Source organism: Vidua macroura, chromosome 10, assembly GCF_024509145.1.
Source record: "Vidua macroura isolate BioBank_ID:100142 chromosome 10, ASM2450914v1, whole genome shotgun sequence".
Classification (NCBI taxonomy): Eukaryota; Metazoa; Chordata; class Aves; order Passeriformes; family Viduidae; genus Vidua; species Vidua macroura.
The window spans coordinates 13,813,439-13,831,639 of NC_071580.1; the positions used below are offsets into that span (position 1 = coordinate 13,813,439).

At 37.3% G+C, this 18,201-nt stretch overlaps 1 protein-coding gene across 2 annotated transcripts in view; it reads left to right on the plus strand.

Annotated features, from left to right (window-relative positions):
• PLOD2 (procollagen-lysine,2-oxoglutarate 5-dioxygenase 2) overlaps positions 1–11,110 on the plus strand; it is a 50,539-nt gene extending 39,429 nt beyond the window's left edge. Inside the window, exons 11-20 of one of the 2 annotated variants that reach the window (XM_053986625.1) lie at positions 1,452–1,556; positions 1,822–1,947; positions 3,139–3,280; positions 4,489–4,551; positions 5,877–5,990; positions 6,394–6,459; positions 6,924–7,028; positions 8,347–8,493; positions 8,721–8,846; positions 9,897–11,110. In XM_053986625.1, coding sequence (XP_053842600.1) covers positions 1,452–1,556; positions 1,822–1,947; positions 3,139–3,280; positions 4,489–4,551; positions 5,877–5,990; positions 6,394–6,459; positions 6,924–7,028; positions 8,347–8,493; positions 8,721–8,846; positions 9,897–10,052 — 1,150 coding nt within the window. In that variant the 3' untranslated portion in view covers positions 10,053–11,110. The remainder of the gene's footprint in view (positions 1–1,451; positions 1,557–1,821; positions 1,948–3,138; positions 3,281–4,488; positions 4,552–5,876; positions 5,991–6,393; positions 6,460–6,923; positions 7,029–8,346; positions 8,494–8,720; positions 8,847–9,896) is intronic. The other variant, XM_053986626.1, reaches the window with a different exon arrangement.
• Positions 11,111–18,201: the final 7,091 nt, after the last annotated feature.

Here is an 18,201-nt window from a genome sequence, read left to right on the forward strand (position 1 = left end):
AAAAAAAATTCTGAAATTATTGCTAGATCTTTAGTGATCAAGCTTGAAGAGGAAGGAGTGCTTAAAGTTATGGAATAAAAAAGCTCTGCCTTCTACTGTGATTCTAACAAATTCATACCTCTTGAGTCCTTTGAGCAGAAGAAAGTTTGAACAGAAAGAGCCAAAAGGTGTTGATAAGTAGTAATTTTGATGGAAGATTTAGTGCTAGATTTGGAGAGGGATGGAAGAAGAGCAGGCAGGACCATGGCAGCCCTTACCTTGACTTGTATGTAACCTGTCACATCCACCCTTTGTCATATCTTTTGAAGTGACAGAGATCTTTGCCTTTGCAGAAAACAGTCACAATCAATCAAATCAAGTGGAACTTGAACTAAAGCACTGATTATAGATATTTTAAGACAAGAAAGTAAGGTAATGTTTCAAGCTGTTATGGTGGAATTAAAGTAGGGAAAATAGAAAAATTCAATAATGCCACCTGCATGATAGGAAGCTATTGCTGTAGTATTGACCTGAGGAAATTGTTCCACCTTGTCTAAAAGTATATTTGATTTCCTATAATCTCCTATTATTCTGATGGCATAGGAAAGCTGAATTCACTATACCAAGTTTTGGCCTAGCAAGTCCACCCTAACAGAAACACACAATTATAGTCTGTGTATCTTTCATATTTACAGTAGAATGTGTTTACTTTGTCTTTCTCCTGAAGGTCTGGGAATTTGTACAGTTTATTCATCTGAGATCAAAATCAGGACTGATAGAAATAGTGAATGGACACATTCAGTTACTTTCTCCAGTATAAATTCACTGCCTTTGCAATTGGTTTATATTTCTCTTTACCAATTTTTTGTTCTTGTAGGTCAAAAAGACAAAGTCTTTTAATATGTATTTCTTTATATAAGTTTATAAAATTTTGCCTTACACCCTCCATAAGGTTTCAATTACCATTCAGATTGCATCTGTGGAATCTTTTTCCAAAGACAGCATTACAGCCACGTGGTAGAGGAGCTTACTAAATAAGGTCACTTCACTATTAAGTGATTGTACTGATACCCAGTTATATAAATTAATGGCCTGTTCCCCCGGCCCCATTTTCTATTAGGACACTCTATAGGAGGTATTACTGAACTTGGTAAAGGCTAAAGGCCACTTAGTTAATTAAAATTAATTAACTAAAAGAAATTAATTAATTAAAATTAATTAATTAAAAGAAAAATATAAGGCATCCAATCCATGTATTTTAATCTTTTAGTTAATCACACTACTGTAATCTAAAGACACCTTTATTTACAATACTGTGCTGCAGAGGACTTTTAATGCAATGAATCAGTTCGATACTTGTAGTTTGGGGTTTTTTTAAATCTTTTTGTTTGGTTTGTGAATTTTTTCTGGACATATATCCATGTGGACACTATTATTAACATGAGTTAATAATTCTTTTTTTTTCTTTTTAGGGACCTTTGTCGCCAGGATAAAACATGTGAATATTACTTAAGCATAGATGCAGATGTTGTGCTGACAAACCCAAAAACTTTAAGAATACTGATAGAACAGAACAGGTATAGTAAATCTCTTTATTTTGTAGAATTTCTTCTAAATTGAAAGGATTCTCTGGGGTCTGTCCAGAGAAAATAAGATCCCATTTGTTTTTGGAGAGTTAAATCCTCTTTGTTTATTTGTGTTATTTCATTGCCATAGTTCATAATGGGCTTGGGGGCCAACAATTCATAAAGCATTTTTTTTTCCTGTCAAACAGCAATTCCTGATGTGAATGTCAAGTGCTTCAGATTTTCATATTTTCTTATTCAATATGTCACTTCACAGGAAGATAATTGCTCCTCTCGTAACTCGCCATGGGAAGCTTTGGTCCAATTTCTGGGGTGCTTTGAGCCCAGATGGTTATTATGCTCGATCAGAAGATTATGTGGACATTGTCCAGGGGAACAGAGTGTAAGTAACTGTAAACTAATTGTTAAAGTCAGGGCACCCACTATGGTTACTAGCAACATATTGCATGAAGATATATGAATATGGTATTACTCCTGGAGAGATGAGGTTAGATATATTGTTTTGTTTTCTATTTCATAGAAATACACTTTTAAATTCCCACTCACAGCTTGAAAAAAAAGCCAAGTGTTCAATGTGATGAGCTGGTGTTAGGACTTGACACAGTCATTACTGGCACCTGTCTGATGGTGTCTGGTTGCTCTACCAGTGCACAGTATAGAAAAAGACAAGATAAACAAATAGCAAACCCAAAACTCTACATCCCTGGAACCTCAGGCAAAAGGAATGGTTGTTGTATTCATGAAATGACTTTGTCATCTCCTTGGGGAAAATGCTTCGTCCATGGAACAGCTGTAACTTCTTTGTGTATTTCATCCTTTGTGTATATGATGTCATGTATATCTTGAGGATATCTTCAGCAATACTTTTGTCAAGGATAAACTTTTGGGTTTATCCCTCCCTTAAATTGACTGTTCCATATGGTGATACCTTTTCTTTGCTCTGGAAGAACAAAAGGGTCTGAAACAGACTGCTTGAATAGGACTGGCTTGTTTTCAGTCCTACTGTACTAAAAGATGTGCTTGTGGCACTGAGTGGGGGGGAAAATCTGCAGAGGGAGCATTTTGAAAGCAATGCTTTTCTGTTGATATTGGCCCAACTCACATAAATACATGGCCTGCTGTGGTCTGTGGGTATTTGTGTGAGGAGGTCAGACCAGCTGTGTGGAGTCTCAGTGAAGTCTTTAAACTCATTTAAAAATCTGTTTTGGAGTTACTTTCTCCATCTGGTACTGTAGAATAATATTATAAGAGAGTTTGACTGATTGCTATGACTATTGCTATTGACTATGGAAACATGAAGTACGTGTGTAGTTAAAACTCCATAGAGAATTTGACCTTGCTATATTTTTATAAGAGTATTTCATAAAAATTGAATTACTGCCTACGTCTACTTTTGAGATGTCCAGATGCAGTTTTGCAAATGTCTTGGGAACATTTCAGCTGCTTCTCCTTGCAACTTGCTTAGTCTTGTCAGCAAATACAGAGATGCTGATTTAATAGAATAGGCAACAAATTAGTTTTCATAGCTTTAAACTATTTTTGTGTTGGTTTTTCTTTTTTTTATTTTCAACAGAGGTGTATGGAATATCCCTTATATGGCTAATATATACTTAATTAAGGGACAAACTCTCAGATCTGAGATGAAAGAAAAGAACTACTTCATGCGTGATAAGCTGGACCCTGATATGGCACTCTGCAGGAATGCCAGGGAAATGGTAAGGTGTATCTGGAACAGCTTGCTTTCAAATACACACATTTCTTTGTGTCCTGCTGTACTCATAGACTGCTTCACTTGATTGATCTTGGATATTATATTTTTACTTCTAATTCCAAGTACTGGCCAATTTTTGTGTGATACAACCCTTCAGGTGTATTTTTTTAAATTGTTGAGAACAGAGGTTTTCTCAAGGCCAATGCACCGATGCAATGACTGCATAGTGTTTTCTAGTTAAATTCCCTGAAAATCTCTCTTGAGGTTAAAATACCTTTCTCCTTGGCACAACCTCAGTAATGAAAGAGGGCTCAACTGCTCTGCTGTGTATGACTTAAAATTTACTAATGCATTTGGATCATCTCTATCATGCATATTTTTATACAGTGTGAAACTTCCAGCAGACTAAGTTGGAATATTTTGCCATTTTTTATTAAGTAGATATATATTGAAACTAATGATGGGCAGTGTCAAATAAAAAGCCTAGGTGATTCAAGTAATGGTAGGAATCTTCTTAGGGAGCATGAATTACTCATTAATTTTTCTAGATAGATTAAAACTGCATCAGATAAATGTTACATATGTTAATCTGGAAGTAATGAGAGAACTTATTTGTACTGTAAAGTTATGAATCTGTAAATCCATATTTCTACTGATATTTACGCTAGTTTCAGCACAGAGGCAAATAAGACCTAAACCAGACCTATTTCCAGACACTATAGCATTGAAAAATATTTTTGCTGAATTGAACAAGAAAAGTTGGCAAGTATTAATTTTTTTATTCCCTCATAACAAGGCATGATCTCCTCTGTTTGTACTGATTCTTCAGAACATCCCCGTCCAGTCCTGTTGTATTCAAACCTCCTCAGCATCAGTTCCTGCAAAACCTGTGCTTTCCATGTGCTCATTAAACTAATCTGACTGGCTCATGAGAAAATTGCTTTCTCTTTTCCTCTTTGTCAGTCTGGGCTGTAGGAGGGTTTGGTACGTGCTTGTTTTTGTATTGCAGCAGATAAGAAGGGGCTGGTGGAAACAGCTTTGACATGTGTATGGAGAGCTTTGCTTGGAGATGCATGTTGTCTGTAAAGGCATATCAGCTTTTGGTCAAAGGCTGCTAATTTCCCTGATGTACCCGTGGAAACCTAAAAGTAGTCGGAAAAAGAGAAAAAGATTGTGTCAGAAAACTGATGTGATGATTCTCCTTCATTTTAGACTTTACAAAGGGAAAAAGACTCCCCTTCTTCGGAAACATTCCATATGCTCAGAGCCCCAAAGGTGTTGCTTTATTTTTTTTTATTAATTAGTTATTATTACATGCAGTATCATTCTACCACAGGAAGATACTTCTCCTCTGTCCACTTCCTCTGATGAAATACTGCTCTGGCTTTCTCTTCAGTCTTCTAAGGTTCAGGTTTTAGCCAGGGACAGGTTTTTCAAGCCCAGCTGAAAGCATTTCAGAGAGGCTCTTTGTCTCCTCAGGGGGGTTTCTCAGTGCTTCTAAGGTCAAGGTGTGCTGACACTGCTTCTGTAGCTACAATGGATGGAGCAGTCCTAGGAAGGAGTGAAGCTCAGATCACTTGTAGGTCTGCCAGGCCCCCTCAGTGACCACATTGTCACTTTAAGCTGTTTTTCTTGACCCAGGCCCTCCTTATTCTCCCTGCTGCAGCTATTTTATGATTTGGTAAGTGCCCAGAACTGGGCATGTTTAACATAATCATTATCTTTCTAACAGTTTAACTCTTTTTCAGACAAAAACATAGACAGAAGTACCAAAGTACCCAGATGGTAATGTCTTCATCTGCTGCAAATCTAAAAGTCACAAACATTTCAGAAAAAAAGTTTTAGTCTGAAAAACCTTAAACTAAAAAAAAGTCCCATAGAACCTAAGTTTCTTTTAAAAAATACTATTTTCTGCTACTACTTCTAATCAAGAGAGTTCTGTTAATACCTTCTGTTAATAGCTTGATAATAAAGCTGTATCTTACCACACTTGATATCTTGCATATAATTACGTGAACAGACTTCAGAGTGCTCAGCTGTTTTGGATGCTGATCTGAATATTCTTGTGTGCTATATTTGCCAATACCTTTTTATTTCAGGCCAATTCACCAGATGGATCATGTAGTGAATACTCTGAAATAAGTTTCTTGTTCTGATTTTCATGAACCCATTGATTGCTAGCTTACAGTTTTTAATTTGAAACTAAAGCCAAGATGTTGGTTCTCTTGTGTATGAGCATTTTCAGTTTGAGATCAGATGCTTTCATTGTGTCTGCTTAAGTTTTCTGGAAAGAAAATCAATCAATCACTCCTCTGCTTTTTCCTTTCTATAGCTCTACATATGTTCTCAACAATATATGTTTTACTGTGTTTAGAAAATAAATGCAGGTAAATGCTTGTAAACAAGAAGTTATGAAGAGTGGTTGCTGGTTAGAGTCAACCCTTTGAAAATTAAGGTGCTAAATTAACAGCACCTTTACAATATATGTGTACAAATGTGTGAACAGTTATGTTTTATGAAAGCACAATCATGAACAGACCTTTTTAAAACTTTGCTAAGATGGACAGTTTTACTAACGATGCTTTCTCTAATTGGTATAGGGTGTTTTCATGTACATTACCAACAGACATGAATTTGGAAGACTTCTTTCTACAGCCAATTACAATACTTCCCACTACAACAATGACCTCTGGCAGATATTTGAGAATCCTGTGGTATGCATCTAATTGTTCCTAAGAAGATATTTCATTTTTAAAAAAGTATAAATTTATACATTCTAAAGGACTTCAAATTTAAAGGCTATGTGTGGAGAACTTTTGTTTACTGTGTGCTAAATATTGATTATGTGCTAAAAGGTGTTCTTACCCATCTAAGCAAATGACAATATATCATATCAGTAAGCCAGCTGGTGATCAGAGCATGAAATTGGAGATATGACCCTGAGGTAACAGGTTTCATGATTTTTGACATGATAGGAACCAATTTGTTTACGAGAATAAGAAATTTTTGAATTGTTTTCAGTGCTTTCAGTAGAGCAATGAATAGAGTATAAATTCTTTTATATCACTTATAAATGTCATTGTTCTGTTGTAATGTTTTTAAATCATGTTTTTTTAGGATTGGAAGGAAACTTACATAAATCCAAACTACTCAAAGATCTTCACTGATAACATAGTAGAACAGGCGAGTATAAGTAGTTTTTTAAAAAATTGTGTGACTGACTGATAATAAATTGGCATGCAGTAAATATTTCCATGCAAATGCTGTTTTGGTCTGTGACTAAACAGTTTTTTGATGTATTGGATCAGAACTGAACTTTTGCCATTCATTAGGCTGCTTTCTTTTATGCAACTGATCTGGACAGAGCTCTTGTGTTGGATGATCAGTTGTGACAGTTAGGGACAGTGATTTAATGAACATTGCCTCTCTAAAAAGCTGGGATAAATTGTTTGTGTGTATAGCAATATTAAGTTTTAAGCTGTTATCCCATATTAACCTGAAATGTGGAAGACCAGGGTTGTTATTTAGGCACAGAAGGTGTGGGTGCACTGACATGTTCTTAGTGCTTAGAATGTAGCTCATAATTTTTGCTTTTGTGAAAATGTGCTTGAGAATCAAGTTTTTAATTGTTTGGGGTTTTCTTGTAGCCATGTCCAGATGTGTTTTGGTTTCCCATATTTTCTGACACTGCCTGTGATGAATTAGTAGAAGAAATGGAACATTTTGGTCAATGGTCTGGTGGCAAACACCAAGTAAGTGTCAGCCTATATAAACATAATCTTAATGAGCAATCTTAACTACTTTTACAATAGTAACTCACAGTGTACTGCAACAAACAAACATCCCAACAGTTGCCCGTGGTCTGAAACATCTGCTTTGTGATATGAAGTGCTTATTTTAGTCTACCATGTAGCTGCTTCTTCAGTAGATTTAGAGGCATTCTTCAATTAATGTTGTGGTGTGCTGACCCTGGCTGGATGCCAGGAACCCACCAAAGTTACTCTGTCACTGCCCTCAGCTGGACAAGAGAGAGAAAGTTGAAAAAAAGAGTTTGACTTGAGAGATAAGGACAGGGAGAGATCATTCAATAGCCAACATAGGCAAAACAGACTCAGTTGGAGGAAATTAGTTTACTTTCTACTCTGATTCAGTTGGTAATATAATGAGAAATGAAACATCTTAAAAACACCTTCCCTCCACTTATCCCCCTTTCTTAAAGGCACTGCTGTCACAGTGTACGCTGTCACTGCTGGGCTCAGCCTTGGCCAGTGGCAGTTGTTCTTGCAGCGTCTGGCATTGGAGAAGTTTCCAGCAGCTTCTCACAAAGGCCATCCCTGCAGCCCCCCTGCTGCCCATGCTGTGCCACATAAACCCAGTGCAGACTTTGAATCAGCAAATTAGACACTAACAGTGGTGCAGCTCTGTAGCAGGTACCTGACAGTTATCCAAGGCTGATTTTGGATAGCTGTTGATAACCGTTCAGACAAGTTTTAGTCATTTACCTCTTAAGTACTAATTTGTCAGACTTGTCCCCCTAAAGTTACCTGAAAATGTTATGAGCTATTGTGTCAATGTTCTCAGAGAATTCAAGGTATTTATTAGCTACCACTAAAGTCAGAGGAATGTTTCTTTTAATCACAAACGTAGAACCATGAGAAACTATAGTCACAATTGTTATGTAGGTAGGAGCCTCTGGAAAGAATTTTAACATACGTTTATCTTCAAATTATTTCAACATATATTAACTTGTCAAGTTGAGGCCTGTAGTCTCTTGATCAGATAGAATTTCAGTTGCATCTGCAGCTCAGTAAATAAAACTTATTATCCCAAGAAGCCCTTTTATTTACAGGTGACACATCCAAATATTGGCTCATCCTATAAAAACTTCCAATTTTTGCTCTCAGCACACTTTTTTCCTTGACAGTTAGCTGTGGAATTGCTGTACAGACAGCCACTGAAACGTTGATTTGTTGCAGTTCTATGATTCTGCAGATTTCAAATAAATATTTGTTGAAATGTCAGAAACATTCCATGTTCCTGTTTCCAAACTATCTGTGGTGTTTTCATTAGGACAGCCGCATTTCTGGAGGTTATGAAAATGTCCCAACCGATGACATTCATATGAAGCAAATAGGACTGGATAATGAATGGCTGCATTTCATACGAGAGTTTATTGCCCCAGTAACACTAAAAGTCTTTGCTGGCTATTATACCAAGGTATGGGTTAAAAGCTTTTGCAGAAATTACTCCATGGTGTGACTAAATTTAAGTATTTTAATGAATACACCTCTTTGGTTTGGTTGGGAAGTTTATATGTCACATAGCAGTAGTTAAAAGTGAATGTTGTTGATGTTTTATTTTAACTAAGCTTTAAACAAAATCCCAAGAATCCTGTGTGATTTGGCAGCTCACAGTTTGAAGTCTGACTGTGTATTTTCTTGCAGGGCTATGCTCTACTGAACTTTGTTGTAAAATACAGCCCTGACAGACAACGGTCGCTCAGACCTCACCACGACTCCTCTACGTTCACGATCAACATCGCCCTCAACAAAGTAGGAGAGGACTTTCAGGTAACTTACTGACTTAAACAATGCTGTCCTTTGAGTATCTAATACTAGAGCCCAAACACATATAGAGACCCAGCTGAGAAGGAAAAGATGCACATCACAAATTGAGATACGTTATACCTTGTGGGTTTTTGATGAGCACTAAATTTGCTCAATTCCAGGATCCAGAACTGTTGATGCAGTCAGGCTGAATTATCAAAGTGGTTTCAGGTGGTGGGAGAGAAGGAGTTTGAAGGAAAACTTAGGAGACGTTAGTAATTTCATTTTTAGCATTTCTGAAATGCTTCATTTCTGTACAGTGAAAACCAATTTTTCAAAAGAGTTTAAATAGTGCCAAGCTGACTCAAAGTGGCATCTTTTCTGTAGAACTTTTTTAGTGGTTCTTTTTTAGGTCAGCCACAGAATGAAAATTTTTAACTCTTGTATCTGTTTAGGTTTTTTTTTTTTTGAGCTAAAATATTTTCTAGTCTGATATTGATTCAAATAAAACAGTCCCCAGAGTGTGGAGCTAGGCAGGGCAGTGGCAATAATATCAAATTTTTACTTACAGAGAAATTTAACCTGTTGTGTTTATAAGCCTGTATCATTCATAGTACTTAATGCCAATAAATGTGCTTGCCACACGTACTGTTTTAGAAAGCATACCTTCAGTTTGAAATCAGCATCCAGATTAATTCATTTAAGATTTTTTAAAATGCTGCCCTGGGTAGGGGTGCAGTTTTGAAACAAGGCCTGTGAACATGATTTGCTTCTCTCTGGTAGAACCTACCAATCTGAAGTTATTGAAGATCTATTTCAAATTTTTTTCTTGAGCAAGTTGTTATCCAATGAATGCTAAAGCAAGACAAGGGGAAATCTGATTGCAAATACTTGTCTGTTAATTAATGCTCTAAAGATGGTGTCATGGAAACAACCTTGCTAAGGGATGGTAAAAGAAAAAAACCCAGCCTATTAATAATAGCAAATAATTTGAAGTAATGGATATATTAAAAGGAATTTATTAAAGCACAAGATAAATATTTGGGGTTTATTGTGTTTGTGTTTTCACTACAGGGAGGTGGATGTAAATTCCTTAGGTACAACTGCTCCATTGAGTCTCCCAGGAAAGGATGGAGCTTCATGCACCCAGGAAGACTCACACATTTACATGAAGGACTTCCTATCTTGAATGGCACAAGATACATTGCAGTATCATTTATTGATCCTTAATTTTATTTTTCTTTGTCCTCTTCAACAGCAGTGTTCTTTACATAAACATTTATTTATAGATCTCTTCTGGAAGATGGTGATAAAAGAAACTTTAAGTTACTGTTACTACATGGCAGAGGTACTTTGGGCTAAAAGGAGGAAAAAAGAAAATGTTTTCTAATATTGTTGAAGATTTCTTGATATCTGCTCTGAGCCTTGAGTCCCAAAGTAAACGTGTCCTACTTGTTTTTCCATTCTGCTGTCCTAAAGAGTGGGTAAGGAGAGAAAATGGAAAAGCACAGTGAACCCATTTCTTCGTTGAAAAAAACCCAAACCCCAAGGAATGCTAAATACAAAATCATCGGAAAAATTTATCCTGATTTTCATTCAGTTAAGTGACACAGCTAAAGTTTGGTGGTCTGTATATTTGGTACCAACCAAAGAAAGGAAAATCACAGCATCAAAACAAAATCAAATGAATCTTGTTTACAGTTGTTTCTGGTAAGCAATAATTCCATATGCTGGTTTATACTGAAGGGAAAATGTCTCTGTAGCCTGGTCTCTTAATTCATTGTCAATACTGAAATGTACACCCTTAGAAGAAAAAAATAAATTAATTGCAGAGATGGAACAAGGATTAAATCCTTTATCTAAGGAGAAAATGTTTTATCATTTGTTCTGAGAACTTATCCTGTTGAAAGCTTACTTTTCTTCAGCAAGTGACCTTTGTTTAAAGTGAATTATTTTTCTAAATGTGTAGTTGCACCCAATGGATACTGGAAATTTGATGCTTATTTTCAGAATGCTGGTAAATTTTAATAGGATGTTTTATAGGGACAGTTTTCTACTCTTAAAATTACTTGAATTTTGTATCAGGAAAATGAAATGGTGGCAGTCTCTTTTAAAGCTAAGTGTCTTAACTTGACATTTATTTTAAAGAAATTGGTTTAAAATATTCCTACTGTATCTACTGTTTGTAATTTAAAGAAACTTGAAGCTAACTGTCTCAAAGTCTACCGTGCCAAAATGCACGACATGTTGGAAAACCTTGTGAAAAATAAAGGGTAATTTTAAATTAATGGAGCAGCTGTTACATGACTACCAGGTAGTTTCTTTGCATTTGCGACTGTTCTTAAACTGTACTGACAAAGATTTTCTAATGATCTGTAGATGGGAGATGGTCATGTCAGGTTTTGGCTTGCTTGCTATTGGAGTTATTTCAGTGAGTGCCTGTGTACCAAGCCTTGCATTACACTTTCAGAATGATCCCAGCAGGAGTGATGGTTCCTGGGTTTGTTTTTATATGGAGGCTGTTTGATGATCTAAAGAGTACTTCACTTTTTAACTGTGTATCTTTGAAGAAGCTTTATATCACATTTCTAAACAGAAACTTTATTTGCAGCTGACAGGATTAGGCAAGAGTTTCAAAGATTTTTTCTTTTACTGAAAATAACCACATCTGCTTATTTCCCTGGTTTGCAGTTTTGAGGAATGTGTTTTAGCTGTATTTAAAGTTATGCTGAAGCAAATACATCAAACTGAGTTAACCTCAATCATGTATTAAAATGGGCTGGCTTGAAAAGGAATGGCTTTTGACGGGAAATTTTTTGCTTTCTTTCAGTTTCTCTTTACACTGTCAACTTTTCTCCTTTTCAGGCTAATATTTGGGGGTTGCTATCCCTCAGCTTTGTTTTCTGGTGTGGAACAGCTGTCTCAGTGTCTCTCTTTGTACTGCCTGTGCTTAGACAAACCTTACAGATATGAAAATCTTCAGGCCTTCAAAATGAAAACAGCCTTTGTTTGTCATCTTTTTCTGAGCATTTCTCTGTGGTCTCTTAGGTTAACTTAGAACAGAATAATATTTTTTACCATTGGATCAGTTAACAGTTTATTGTTTTGAGGAGATTTCTTGGAAAAAAAGCACAAAAATACAATCCTGTAACACAGGGGAGTTTCTGCATTTTTGCAGAATTCCCCCCTCCCCCTCCTGTAATTTGTATTTCAATTATGTGCTCTGTAATCCTCAGCAAAACTTCTCTCTTTTTTTAGTGTGTATTTTGCCTCAAGAACACCCCGAGGGCTTTAATTACTGCTAAATTTTTGTGTTTGCAACTCTTAGTTCACTCTGCCACTTAATGACAGGTAGTTCTGTGTTTACTGTGCTGCACATTTGTTGGAAGGGTGTATGAAAAACCTCAGGAGTGCAGGGACATAAGGGTGCTCTGCAACAGCTGAAGCATTTGTGAAGTGTTTTGTTTGTTCTGCTTTCATCAAGCTTTACTTTTCACTGTTTAGTGCCTGGAGAGACTGTGGTGTGGGTGAGAGAACAGTATATAGGCAATAGATTTCTGAAGTCTCCTTTTGCTTAAAAATACTGAATATAGCTTGGTTTTATTTCATATTTGTGAACTATTCCAGCTGTACTCCTAAGAAATGTTCAGTGGTTTTGGTCGTGTTTTACACACTTAATCTTCTTTAACATCACTGTTCAACAAGTAATTCCACTATCTATCTGTCAGTTCATTTTTTTGCTCCCAAAGGATTACTGTTTCATGCTTACTGTGAGCGGGTAGGGGTAAGACAAGCCCCAAAAGAACAGATTATTTTCAGTGAGGCAATAATAATGAAATCTATTTGATTGTGCCTGTTTCTTTATAATGACTTTTCCCCCCACATCTGCTGTATTCATGGACTAAATGCTAATTCAATGCAGGGCTTCCACAGCAGCTTCTCTTTTGCAGCAGATAAAGATATTTAAGAGACAGAAAATCTAGTAAGGACCCTTGTACTTTTTTCCTCCCATGTGTGTTTAACCAGTTTTACTTTTGTTTTTCTGCTTCAAAGAACTGCTTTAGATTTTTCTGTTCAGCTACTGCAGTGAGCTTTTCAAAGAACTTCAGTTTTATTTGATTTATTTCTGATATGGTCTTCAGTGAATTCAATTCTGGAATGAGTAAGTATTTTTTTGAATCTTTGCCTCTGTGAATTCTCACTTTCTTGCATGGCAGAGGAAGCTGCTCTGCTATTTTTGAGTGGAAGGGAAGACAATACCTGTGTCAACAGCCCCTATGATTGAGGTGTCAAATAAATTACTTGTGGGATATTTTTGGATTCCACAACAGACTATGAATTGGAGGGCAGAGCTTTCACAAAATGCATTTGTAGAATTGCTATTGGTGGTTCTTAGAGAGGAGATTTGCCCTAGTAGTGTTAACTGTAGAGTTGGAAGAATAAGTAATTAATTTATGACTGCCAGGGTTTTGTTGTACCTAGATGGTGGAAGTGCCACTTAAATGGCTTTCCAGCACAAATGCTTTCTGTATCTTAATGTAAGAAGTTGGAATCTAATAAAGCAGATAGTCTTGCTCAACAGTGCTGAAGAACCTAGGTCAAAACCTTAAATACAAATGGAAAGAGAAGCTCTTTTTTTTTTCTTCATTTGGCACTTCGTCTCCTTTTTTTTTTTTTTTTTTTCCTCTCTTCTGTGTGTAATTCTCTTCCTATTTGATACATGGGTCAAATCTGTGTAAGTGCATCCCACTTACAGGGTGGTGGCTGTCTTTTATTGTATTTCAGGGCTAGGGGGAGGGCAGAATGAGGAAGGGATGGGTTCAGAATTTACCCCACACAATTGCTTCCTTCTGAATCTGTTTGCATAGAGCTGTGTTCCTACAACACCTCAATCCTAAACTAACAGGAGGAGGTCTGAGAAGTTCTTGATATCCTGGCATGATGCAAAGGCTGTTAAATGCAGGATCATCTTTTTCTTTTGGCAGTTTATTGCTTCTGGAAAGTGAGTTTTTTGGATTAAGCTTCACTTCACAAGAGCTGTTTTGGCTGTGTTAAAGCAATGCCCCTTAGGATTATTTTACACAAGGATCAAATGTAAGATCAGTCATATTAGTCTTAAGTTATTTAATAGAGTGTGGCAACAGTTCAAAAGTAGGATTTCAGTCAGCATGACTACAGCCTGGATTGGCATCAGTGCAGCTGCAGAAGTAGCAAAGCTGAGAGCCTGGCCGGTGAGGAGGGTCTTGGCCTGGGGTGATGCTGTCCTGCTTGGGCAGTGGAGAAAACTGTGCTTTCTTGAAAAATCCTGCTTGTGTTGTGGGTCCTGAATATTGATCCTTTTGCACTTGCCTCTTTACTTACTTCTGCTTTATGGTTGTTGAGTGTCTGAGTGCCTGAGGTTGGCAAGGGAGATGTATAGTCATATAGTAGCAGACTCAGGAACTCGTCTGCTGGCCTCAAACCAGAGTTCTCCTGTTTCCCAGAATTTTGCTTAGTTGTGAAAGGAGTTGCTCAACTTCCAGTGACTCTGTACTATTTTGTTTCTGCAGTCTGAGAGGGGAGCAGAGAAAGAAGGAAGGGAGTAGAATAAATTTATTATAAGCTAATTCCTTGCTATAATGTCTGTAGTGTAAACAGGGCATGAAAGCATTGCGTTTTTAGAGCCTGAGTTGGAATAATAATCAGTGTGAGCAGTAATGTAAACCCATGAGATGGTTTACCATATTTAATACTTTTAAACATCAGGACCTACCCTTCAGAGTGGGCTTTGCTGACACTTGAGGCTTTAAGCTTTCTCAGATGTGGGTCACTGGTCTCTCGCAGGGTCCGGTCATGCACTGTCAGTGTGTGAAGAGGAGGTTTGCAGCCTTGCTGTTTTCCACTTCTCCATGTCCCTAGCAGCAGGACTAACAGAATAACTGCTCAGGTCTTTGTTCCTTAAAGCAAATTGCTGACTGGTAACAATTATCACTCTTCTGTAATGGGAAGGTTCAACTTCAAAGTGTTCAACTTGTGATGTTAATATTTGAATGATAGGTCTTTCTCCACCTCTTGTGGTAGCAGTCAGGATGGAATTGGTGAGGGTACCAGAGAGAGTAAGCTGCATCCTGCTCTGATCCCACAGTAAGCACACTGATTAAAGAGAAATCTAGGGTTTACTGCTAGAGTTTGCTCCAACTTAGTTGCCCCAGGATGTGTATAAAGAGCTTAGAGAAAATGGAGTGTGCTTTTTAAGGATTAACTCCTCTGATGTTTTAGCTCCTAAATTATATAAAGTCTCTGAGTTTATGAGAGATGAAGATTTGGAGGGATTAACTTGCTTTTTCCTCAGAGACGTCTAACATAGATATGGTGCAATTAAGGCATTTCTGTAAGAAGTGCCTTCTAAAGGAAGGTACTCCAGCATGAAGTAAATAGAATGCATGAGAAGCTGGGGCAGAAAGTATTCAGTGTAAGCTACTAGAAGCTAGTTTTATCTTTGGCAGGGCTGGGAGAATGTACGAGGTGGGCGGGTTCAGAGTGCAACAATGAACTTCTGACACAGCCAGATTTAGAGACTCATCATCTCTGAATCACTTTTGTACACTGTGATTCACCCAGGGAGCTATTTCAAGCATTTGGTCATTGTTTAAAATACGTACCACATAAAGTAGGCTAGGTCCTGGTATATAAAAGAGTGATTTGCTGTAGAATTCCCAGATCCAGCCATCACAGACTTGTCTTTGCTGTGCCATCAGGAATTGTAAACTGGAAATTTTGATAGAGTTACTTGAAAATAGAGGAAATTCTCAGTTCTTATACTTCAATCACATATGTTAATCTGCATGAGAGCATTTTGGCCACATGTGCTATGAACTTTTAGTTCTCTTAGCCTCCTTGCCTGTGTTCCCATCACTCAGGCATACAGTGCACGTCTCTCCATGCAAACCATGCCCCCCTCACATCTCGTGTGTTTGCCAGATGTCAGCTTTCCAGGGACAAAAAATAAACATGGGTGGCCAATGGCTTTTGCATTAATTGAAGCAGGAGCAAGGAAGACTGAGACAAGGGATCTTTATTCTCAAGTGTTCTTGAAGTGTAAATTTTTAAACTGCTTCTACAGAGCTGTGCTCTGTATAAAAGCACAGATGAGGTTTCCTGATTTTCTTTGAGTAGTCTGTGCAGCCAGTGGGATGAGATGGACACAGAGGGCTCCAGGCAAGAGCAGTTTCTCAGCTCCCACGGGCGAGCCCTTCATCCTGAGCTTGTGGCTCTTGGAGCAGGTGACCCATGCCATGTTTCACTGCTGTGGTCTGTCTTTGGTGAGGGCTTTTTAGTCTTCATCTCATTATCCATCAGTGTATGTGTATGAACAAAAACCTATGCTTCATTTTTTTTCCTGTAGTCTGGTTGTAGCTTTGCCTTGTTCTGCAAATAGAGTTTTTTTCATTGTGCAGCTCATACAGAAAAAAAATTATCCCTTTTTTTCTGAAAATTAGGGCACATAGAAGAGAACACAAGCATGGCTTCATTTTTCTGTATTACTGACAAAAAGAGCATATGAATATGAACTTCACATGAATTAATTGATCCATGTTAGTTGTTCAAATAGCAAAAGTAGGAAAAATGAGAAGTTCTTTAGTTTGAACATAGTGGTATGGGAAATGCTCTGTTTTTCAGGTAGACATAATCTACCTGAAGTTACACAGACAGGAAAGACTGAATGGACATCCCAGTATGTTTCCAAAATAGCTGTGCAGGTGTTCTTGAAATGTTTTTTGAGCAAATAAATGGATCTGTTCTTGGCAAGCTGTTTCCATTTTTATTTGCTTGTAGTATCAAGGGAACAAAAGTACATTAATGTACTGATATAGCAGCATTCAAATGCTGGGAATCAGAAGCTCAAAATAAATAAATAGAGATTATATTGCAGAGGAAAGAAAAACTTTACAGCCATTGAGGCAACAAAAATATTCCCTGCTTGGAGTATTTTGTGACCAGAACCCTGAGATGGCACTTGAGGAAACTCATCAAAATACCACAGCCTGAAGACATTTTTTTTGGCATAATTTTAACTCTCTTTAAAAAGACCTTCTAGTTGCAAACTTTAATCCTGAAGGGTCTTTTCTTCACGTACAACCAAAATGAGAGATTTAATTAAAAACCTGTATTCAGAAATAAAGCCAAATTACCAACCTAATCAAAGTTCCTTAGCTGAGATGCCCCCACATGCAATGCTCTAATGCCTGCCCAGTCTCATGCTTGGCATGAAAATTCCAGGGTAAGTTCTGCTAAGCTAGCAGGCAAAAAGTACTCAAGTACAGGGACAGGTGTATTTTTGACAGGTTTCATGCAGTACTGACACTGATTGCATCTGAGTGCAGGTTGCCAGTGCAAGGATTAATTTCAGCTAGAACAAACTTTTGCACATGGCTTCAACATGTCCTCTGCTTGTGGATATGTAAGAGCTTGTGGGTAAGAAGTTTGCAAAATACTTGGGCCTAAAGTGCTAATTTATCTATTTCCTGCAAAGCAGGAGGTGTAATTTGATAGTGAGACCACAGAGGCCAAGGGTTGAGAGAGCATAGGTCCACAATTCTGGTGTCTGGGACAAGCTTCACGCTTAGAATAAATAAGACTGTTGTTGAATGAAAGGAAGCTCATCTCAAAGGATGCTGAAATCTAGCCTGGCTCTTACAGCTGGGAAATAAAGACACTCTTTTCTTGAGGATGGGAGCAAATGAACCTTTTCTGTCTTGGTAATTAAGAAATCCAACCAGAGCTCCTTGTTGTTTTTTCTTGTGGATCTGTAGGAGCAGGATGGCAACTGCAGAGTAGCACCAGGGATGGATGGATGTCCAAGCAGAGCACTGAGACACAACAAAGCCTCTGGAAGAGGGGAGGCTGATACCACACTGTTTTTTCCATGGCACTGATCAGGGCTGATTTCTTACACCCTCTTTATTTGCTTGTTTTTTGTTCCTTCTTTTTAATTGGGAAATGAAGGAAGCTAGTACAGTTCTTGAACAATGTAAATCATTAGAACTATAGAAATGAGAAGTGAACACTTCTTTCTTTCAGAGAAATAGTAGAAATACATAATCTGAGTGTTGAAATGTAAAGAAACTCTGGTTGACAAAGTGTAGGAGATCTGGAGTAAGGAAATCTTGTTCTTTTTTCTGGAAATGCCCTTACACTGTTATTTGATTTCTGCAGATATTGGAGTAAGATATGCACAACATAAAACTGTAGCTCCTTGCTAATGCAAGAGGAATTGATCTCATAAGGCTGAAAAGTTTTTTTTTGCTTAACAAAGAAACTTGAGAGATGGGTACTCATGTATTTATTGTAAGTAACTCAAATATAAATTTTGCTTCTGAATAATTCTTTTACAAATATT